Source organism: Eurypyga helias, unplaced genomic scaffold, assembly GCF_000690775.1.
Source record: "Eurypyga helias isolate BGI_N326 unplaced genomic scaffold, ASM69077v1 scaffold4670, whole genome shotgun sequence".
Taxonomy (NCBI): Eukaryota; Metazoa; Chordata; class Aves; order Eurypygiformes; family Eurypygidae; genus Eurypyga; species Eurypyga helias.
The window spans coordinates 1-9,477 of record NW_010226104.1 but is presented as its reverse complement, the minus strand read 5'-3'; the positions used below and the strand labels follow the sequence as shown (position 1 = coordinate 9,477).

The 9,477-nt window shown below is 44.3% G+C and overlaps 1 protein-coding gene across 1 annotated transcript; it reads right to left on the bottom strand.

Moving 5' to 3' along the window:
• Nucleotides 1-2,456: 2,456 nt before the first annotated feature.
• Nucleotides 2,457-6,085, bottom strand: DISP1 (dispatched homolog 1 (Drosophila); the record flags this gene model as incomplete). The annotated part of the gene is given in 2 exon segments (XM_010151506.1): nt 2,457-4,429; nt 4,432-6,085. Coding segments are annotated over 2 exon segments (3,624 nt in total), but the record flags the coding sequence as incomplete, so codon positions are not given.
• Between the last annotated feature and the right edge of the window lie 3,392 nt (nt 6,086-9,477).

The following is a 9,477-nucleotide window of genomic DNA, read 5'->3' as shown; positions in this document are numbered from 1 at the left end:
GACAGGGACAGGTATAACCCCATCAGCCTTCAAATGTCACCGGAACCAACTCCCTCTCCAGCAGCTCTACTGGCTTGGATGTTAGAGCCTCTGCGTGAACCGACATCGGTGCTGTGCACACACAGGCTGCTACGTGCTTACACACCACACTTACCTGTTCCAGTGACGGCTCCGTGTCCAGCCAGGTGATCTGGAAAGCATAAAGACGTTAGCAGGGAGGCAGCGGCAAAGTCACAAAAGGCAAATACCACAGCGATACTGTTCGCTAGCCAAGTACATCAGCTCATTTCAGTCTGTTCGAGGAGCACGTTACATCACAACTCCTTACCTGCCCCGTGATTTTTTACTGTATCAGCCTTTAAGAACATCTAAATCTTAATGAAAATACAACATTAATCTTTATCGCTTACCTCACCAGTATAAAAGCAGTTACTAACATAAGCAGCTGGAAGGGGTTTCCTTACACAGCATGCAGTGGTGGAAAGCCAGGCTGAGAAAAAAACCCTCAATTTTGAGTCCACCAGCTCAAAACGCGCTATGTTCTGTAGATGCGCTAGCTGGGGACCTCCGCTGCGGCCCATGTCTCCCAGGCACAGCTGTGGATGACAGCTGATGTGACGCTTACCCACGCATCACACGCTGCTTCAGCAAGGGCCGACTGCAGGTCAGTTAAACGGCACAGTTGGGTTTATTTCAGGCACGGTTGACTGCGCAGCGCGTTACGTGCACCCCTCGCAGAGACAGCACCCAAGCAGGTGCAGGGATCAGGAAAAAAGTTGGACAACAGCCACAGCCCACTTTATTTCTTATCCTTTCTAATTTCCTTAGACTCTTAGCACTGCCAAGTCTTAGCTCTTTATAACGAATGACCTCTGTGATGCAAAGAAAATCCTTGAATTGCTCTCATTACAAACATTTAGAAAGAATTTGGCTCTAAACTGAGTTTTAAAAGAACTAAAAGGAAATTTATGTTGTATCTAAGAAATAATGCTTCTCTTCTGAACCCACATAAAGCCATTTTGGCTTTTTCTGCAGAGTTCAACCTCTTACTCTGTTCCGGACACTGGGATACACAAGCACTACCATCACTACTCCCACACAAACCAAAGCCGTTTGCCATACGATACTCATCTTCTACGTCCCGGCGACACGAACGTCACAACACAAAAAGCCAGGCTTCTCCTCCAGCGATTGCTAACACACCAAGTACACGATACGACATCAGCCCATGAAATCTATCTTCTGTTATCCGGGAGAAGTAAATCACCATCACCAGCATAACCAAACGATTATACCAAGAGATTTGTCACTGAGGCGCGTACCAATTACGATATACTACGCAGTCCCAGCTCTCAAATCCACTCTCCCTGAATGACGAGAGCGGCAAGTATTCCCATGACCAAACCATAGCTGCCATGTGACTAAACCCCGCAGTTACACAAATCCAGCGTCTGAAATCCAATGTCTTGGTTAAGTGGTTTAGCTCAGTGTTTGTAACTGCATCGAGGAGCTTCCCCAGGTACAAAAACTCTGAGCAGAATATCTTAATTTACATATTTGAGCCTTCTGAATTGACTTAATCGTAGACTACTGACAGCAAGTGTAGAACACGCGCATTAACTATGTTCTTCTCCGCAGCAGATTTACTTCTAAATTTCATACTTTGTGGGAAAGAGCTCAGTATTGCAAGGCACTTCACGCCCGATTTTGTAACTCCTGATTTCATATACATACATATGTCATACACATGAATTATACTCTTCCTGTCATCACTGAGGAGTAAATAATGTTCACTCTCTATTGGTTCCACCTGTATTCTCTGGTGTTCAGCGGCAAGTCTACACAGGAACTGCCAGAAAGGGCACGTGAAACCTTCACTGCACTACACACAGGGAGAGGCAGCTACGGCGGTGCAAGTGCTGCTGCCCCCCAAGAGCTTTTCTTTAGATTTTGTTAGAGTTGAAATTGTTCTCAAAACAGGCTACCCTGCTGAGCTGGTCTTTCAGACGATCCTGAACACACACAGTTACAGTCCTGCCGCTGTCGCGAGGCGCGCACAAGCTGCCGAGGCGGCAGCAGAAGAAAGGTGAAGGATGTACTCAGCCCACCCCAAACGTTACCCATCTCACAAGCCCTGGCTTCAGAACAGGGAGAGTTTGTTTGTAACGCTTTATTTCTTGAGGCAGGTTGTAAGGAGAATTCAGACTCTAACGCCCTGGGACAAAAACCTAAATGAAGCATAATTAATCTTACGAGCTGCAGCAAAAAAACATTCTGGACAACATCAGGTTTTACTACATGTAATGGCTTTATGAAATGTATAAATGTTACTGTTCTATTAAATACATTTTTCATTCCAAAATGCAAATCATAATTCGTATTTAATGCAGGACTTTCCTTCTTAGCTTTTTAAACTTACTTTTAAAAGAAAGACACAGGATTCCCAAATGAAAGATTTATTATAGTGTTTTTATTAACAAACTTTCATTGGAAAGTTCTGGGCGCATTAACATAGGAGGCACATTGGCTTCGATGTTTGGCATTTGACAGTCAACAGAATTGCACTTCACTGCGATAGCCTTGCTGCAACAGTGTGAATTCTCACGGCAACCCTCGTAGCGAGCCTCTCTCCCTGACCTGTTCAGCAGATGGCTTTTATCACTCTGGTCAGCCTTCAAAACCCGGTCGTTCTGCAAAGAACGCTCATCTACCTTGCCCTCGGCTTTCTTTTTCTGCTTTGACAGAGAGGGTTTCTTGCCTTCAACGCCGTTGGCTTCTGCACCACCCTTTTCATCACACGTGTCCGCCTGCTGGCAGAATCCCGTTTGGTTATTCGATAGGCTGTTCTCGCATTCCGAGCAATGCACTATTAGAGCTCCGGCGTTTCGGCAGAGAAACTGTGAGGAGCTCAGCACCTTTGGAACAGTTCTTACGTTTTCCTCTGGGTTTTGATGAGCATGTGGATCTGTCCTGTTTATTCTCTGATGTGCCTGGAACTGCTGCACTGACTGGAGGAAAACATTTTTAGGCAGCAAGTTCTGCGTCATCGTTCTTTTGAGCCTTCCTTGAAGGCAGGTGCAGTGGAGGACATGCTGGACTGGGTGCACGTAACCTTCGGCAGCTTGCTGTAAAGCATTTATGGGAGCTAGAGAGCTTTGGATCTGTACAGTTCTGGGGGAAGGAGAACACTGGTAACAGAAGGTATCGCTTAACTGCTGACATGAGTGCGGGCTCCACTTCACCGCCACTTGCTTATACGCGTCGGGACAGCTACACTGCCTGTTCTGAGGGAAAAGGGGGCAGATGGTGTGTTGGTCAAGAGATGTCTGCAGCACAGCTGAACCAGCAACGTTTTTTATGCTTTTACTCACTTCGCTATTATAGGCTGAATGCACAGGCAGGCATGTGGTCTGGGGCCTGCTGCCAAAGAGCTCCGAGCAGATATGAGTTTCTTCGTAAGCCACTTTCTCCGCAGGGTTGCAGATGCTGGTTTGTGACGCCAGAGGCTCCAGCTCATAGTGCTCGTGCTCTGTTTCTGGCTTTGGACTTCTGGAGTCCAGCTGATACTTGCTAACAGGATGTGATTTACTCTGACCTCTGCCTCCTTGGGCTCCGGAAAAGGTCTGAGAGAAGGCATTACACTGCATTTTTTTGGGGAGTGGGATCTGGCCGCAGGTGCCCTGGGGTCCAAGGCATCGGCACATGCACTGGAAGAAGAACGTTGCAAAAGCCCAACTAATGCACATTATAAGCATCATAAAAGTGCCAAGCTGCGTGTATGCCAACACCGTAGAGGGCATCATCATGGCTCCAGCTACAAAGGTAGTCAGCGCAGCCATGGCAATAGCAGAACCCATACGGCTTAAAGAAAAAATGACTTTTCCCTCTCGGTCAGGGTCAGGGGCTAAGCGATAAGCCACTCCATAATGAACAGCAAAGTCTACGGATAAGCCAACAGCCACCGAAATAGTGACAGATTCTAACACATTTAGCTCCCATCCAAGAAGAACCAGAGAGCCTACAGTGACAAAAATAGTTCCAGCTATTGAAACTATTGCGTAAAGGCTTATAATTATATTCCAGGTTGTAAGAAGCATTACGCTAAACGCAACAGCAACCGAAAGACCCATGGCGATCAGAGTCCCATCAGAAAGACTGTCCTGAAGATCATAAAATTCAAGGTTACTCACAAACCAACCGTTGCTAAGCCCTTCAGGAGCAGAACTAAGCTCACTCGAAATCCATGAGTCCACCTCTTTGTAGAACTGATGCATTTTCTCGTAAGCCAGCGTGAAGAGGTAGGTGCTTTGGAACTCCAACACCACTGCCCTGATGGTGTCGTTTAGGTCAAAGCGAGGCCCTGGGGTTTTACTATCCAAATGGTACCCTGTGCTTCTTTCTAGCTCCATTATAGCTCTCTTGATACATAATTTGGAAAGCTCCAGTGGCTGCAGCAGGGGTAGAGAGATGGCTCATCGCAGTCTTGATTTTCCATCCACTGCTTAAACGTCTCAATAAAGCAGCTCGTGAAGTCTTGTTCTTCAGTCTGATGATAGAATGTCTGATTTCTTAACTTCTGACAGAAACGTAAAATCCAAACCTGTGAGGCTGGGCTAGCGATATTGAAACTGCTATCTAGCTGTAGCTTTCCTTTACTTTTAGGGTTTAAAGGGTCACCGTTATCCTCAGGTGTGACACCCCAGATGACTGTGATTGGCATGTGGAGCTCCTCTCCATGGTGAACACGTTCAAACATAAAAAGCTTTTTGTATTCTGCATCATATCGTTCAAATGGGTGAGAAGACCTAAATACCTGAAACTCTGAAAGCTCCAATGACGGCAATTTCATCTTTGGATTTACACACACAATGTATGCTCCACCAATTGTTAAGGCAAGGAACCAGAAAAGCCAAACATAGCGAAATTTGATAACAATGCATGGCAAAACTTTTTCAAAAAATATCCTGGATGCTTCCGAAACTGCAAAAATAATCCTGTGGAACATCTGGCACAACACTGTCCAGCAGTTTTTGTTGTTGTACACCCTCTGCTGAGGTTTCTTAAAGCAGCTGAAGATATTGAGAAGATAGCGTTCATGTAATACAACTACGGCAGGCAGCCACGTAACCATTAAAATGTAATTCACCAATATGGCAGTGCCAGCATAAACACCAAAACACCTGATGGCTGTGATATTGCTGACGTAATTAGCATAGAAGGCAGCGGCGGTAGTAAAACTCGTGACAAACATGGAAAGGGCAGCGTGCTGCAATGTGATGCTCACTGTCTCAGAGGTTCCAGCATGAGGTTTATCGAATTTTGTGTAGTTCCAAACGTCACATAAAACAAAAGCATCGTCTGCTCCGATCCCAACAAGAATAATCAATGCAGTGAGATTCATGAATGGAAAGAACTCAAAATTAAATACTACCCGGTAGAGAAAATAAGAAATAATCAAGGAACTAATTATTGCAAACATAGTCATCAGCGTGATAAACATGGACTTTGTGTATACACACATAACTAACAGAACGATCACAATGGCTATGGCAGGATACACAGTATCCATCAGCAGGTAATCTTGAAACAGTCTATGTTTTATTCCAAACTCAATCCCTGTGACGGTTGTCACACCGTCAGAGGCGTTCCAGTTTTCAAAGTTATCTAGGTAAATGCTCATCATGCTTTCCCCTTTCTCAGTGGGAGAGAAGAGCATGCTGTATTTTAAAGCTGGTAAGACATAGTCAGCTGTCTTTGGGCTTAGAAAATCCTTGTCCACTAGATAGTGAAGGATCTGGTAAACAGCGTTGTACTTGGTACATTTGCGAGGCACGTTTGTACACTTGAGTTGGTCCTTCCTTTTGGCATTCATATCCCAGCAGTCTGGCCCCAGGGTCCCGTTGTAGTAGTATTTGGCACATGTGCGAAGCAGCTTTAGGGTGTGAGAGACATCCCGTTCTACGATTTTTTGACACGATGACCTGTTGTTTAGAATAGCAATATAGTTGCCCAGGGTCCAGCTGGGACAGCACGAAGCAGCAGTGGCTCTCTGGCAGAGATCACCAAACTGGGAGTGGGATCTGATCTGCATAAAGACAAGCAGGGGGAAAAAAAAATCCAGTTTAAAGCAACAGTCTGAATTAGAAACACTCACCCACAAAAAAAAAAACCCAAAGTGATGAAAATTCAGCTTACGGTCTTTTTGTGTTAACATTCTAAATCCTTATTTCCACGCACTTTGGTTTTGATCAGCATCCTCTTACACGGAGCAGACTATACCAGCAGTAACTCAGTACACTGACTCGTCACAGCAGCATAACCTTGGCAGCAGCGTTAAAAATACTGTAATTCTATTGTTTGAAGATGCACTGAGGTTTTTGTTTCCCCCCAGGCTGAGGACTGTTAACTCTCTTCCACTATCTCATGCTATACTCCTGAAAATAAACAATCAGCCATACATCAACGAGTTTCACTCTCCTTGGAATCAACGTACTGAAGTTTATGGGAGAGTCAGGGACTGACTATCCAGAAAAAAAGGATGCGACAGCTTTACCAACTTCCATTGTCTGCCCTCTCTTCTACAACCCTCAATTTATGAGTCTTTTTTAGCTCTCGTACAGGTGACGGACATGCCCCCCAGCCACCTAGGCACTGCGTGTCCCTGAGTCACACAGGATTTCCAAGGCACAAGGTAATTCCCCCGTGGCATGAAGCACCCCAAACTCAGCACTGCCGCTCAGTGCTGAATGCTGGATTCATAGCCCTGAATGCTGCACCCACTGTGGGACAAAGTCCCAGGAGCTGACTGAGGAGCGGAGTGGAGGAAGATGCAACAGCAGCAAGGCCAGAGAAGTCACAGGGACGAGCAGGCGCCAGTGGCATGCGCAGACGGGGCACAGTGCTGGGTCACGGGGCGCTGCTGTTGCCAGCTCAAGGAACGAAGCTGACAGTTCCCACAGCCTAGAACTCCTACCTGAGCTTTACAAACATGATAGCCATTCTAACGTTTTGGTTAAGGAATCTTCTTAGCTAAATGAGTGTTAATGCCTTATGTAGATACTCTTCTTTCAGTTGAGGAACATTCCGGATTTAGCTGAAGCCAGTAAGACCACAGCTTAGCTGAATCACCACAGGCAAAACTGAACGCATCTATAAACCAGAAGTGAAACTCTTCAAGTAACAAGGTTGGATAACAGAAGTTTTCTCAAGATGGGAAAACTCAACCTCGACAGAGCACAGGGAATAAGTCTTAAAGCCAGAACTTCTGGCTTTTTATAAATGACAAATAAGAATTAATCCTTCAAATCTTTAGATCTATGTAAAATTCCAGTCTTAATCATGTTACGTAGAACGAACACATACTAATACAGTCACATTAATAAATCCATGTGCTTAAGAGTTTACCGGATTGGGCCCTGAACCCGTTATCCGTGCATGTGTTAAATTTAGGTGATTTGAAATACATCACTTTGCTTTTGTTTGGGTTTTTTTTAAGCAAAATTGCACAGATTTATGATTAGCAATCCTTTATACTGCAGACAAGAAAACCTGCACTTGGGGATTCTCATGGCAGTTATTAAAGCTTTGACAGGGACTTAATTTTGTCTACCAGTCTGCGGACAATAACAAACTGGCCTTCCAAAAAAACCAGGATAATTCACATTTGATTGTTTCCAGATAAAAACACTCACACATGCAAACTCAGGAAAAACTGAACAACCTACTAAATAAAAGGAAGCACTGGAATAGCATATCTGTATTTTTCATGGCACATCTCCAGGCTGATCCTATGAGGATATAATAGGCAAACTGGGAGGAAAGGATTGTATTGTCTTCTCTGTGTATTCAAGTTCAAGATGGGACAATGACGTTTATATGCTGTTCTTCAACACTTGCTGCAGGCCATAAACATTCGCTGGTACAGTAACTGTTGCCAAAGATAAAGTAACATGAGCTGGCAGCTGGAAATTAGAAATTAAAATACAAAATTTAGCTCCAGATAGCTCATTAAAATACTACTAAAACGTTAATATATTGTAGCACCGGGCTTTGTTGGTGATCCAAAGGCACTAAAAAGGCCGTTTTGCTGTTGCCAGACTTGGCCTGCCACTGGCAACATTTTCATTTACTTTGGAAGACATAAGGAAACTAGGCTGTGCAACCTCCACACGTGCTGTATCCGGGGGCAGATCTGCCCATGTGGATCCTACGCAGTGACAGAGAATCACAAACACACCGTTTCGGGGAAGCAGTCTGAGGAGATCATTTACAGCCTTTGAAGTTTATAAAATAACCGTTTACAGTTTATAGGGAAAACATTCTGCAATTAACAGGTGAAAGAAAGGGCTCCTCTTATCCAAGCAGTAAAAAATTAGAACACCTCCTACAGCTATTTTGTATGTAACATTTCCATGAAGATTATAAGACTACCATATGCTGAGCAGCTGCAGGATGGAGCCCCTAAGTGTCAGTAAAACTTATAGTTAAAGCAGTTACAAGCAGATGGGAAGAAATTAACACGAAGGGGATGTATTGTTAGCTCATACTAAAGCAAATACTAGTTGGTGCTGAAATCCTGCTTATCATCAGAAAAACACATAAATTCCGAGGTTTGCATTTCCAGAAAATAGACTTTCCTGTCTTTGAATACAGAAAGCACTGCCACTTATTTCAACAGAACTGGGGCCCTACCCATCATCAACACAAATAACTACAGCCAGAAGAGAGTCTGTAAGACCAGAAGGTCACTGAAGTCATCCACTTCTTCCAATAGCTGTGGTGCAAGTCAGCATCCTGGGATTCACCTGCATCCGCTGTCTGTGTGACTGAAGTTAAATGCACAGACTGGCATCTCCTCCCTAACTCTCAATTTTTGCCCTTGTAAAAGGTTATTCCCCATTGTATCTCCTGATTGAGCTGGTGATGCGATTACTCCCTAGCCCAGTTCACTCCTAACTGAGCTGGGTTAGGTTAAATACTGTCCTCTGCTCCCCTGGCTCATTCTGACTGAAAGAGATAACGGGTAATCACATGAGCCATCCTGACGGCGCAGTCATCTCTGACGGGGAAAGAAGGAAGGTCTCATGAGCACGCGAGGACAAAAACCGCTTGCACCAACAGAAGTCAACCAGGACAAACCACATCAGCAGCCTGCCAAGGGAGAGTCATTACGCAGCGCTGCGCTACAGCTCAATGTTTTAAGCAAGCAGATGCCAGCTGTTAGGGAAAACAGTTTGGGAATATGCTAAAACAGAGCGGTCTAAAAGGCAATGATAAAAAAAAAAATCTAATGATGAAAATATTCCTCATGAAATAAATGTGGTATAACACAAAGTTAATTGTTTATGATTATTTTTGTTTTGGAGGAGAAAAATTTGGAAATAAACAGAAGATTATTAATAGAAGAAAAACATATTGCTTTGTTTCCATACAAACTCACCAGTGCACAAAAATGTATGTGCTGGATTCAGTCAGGAA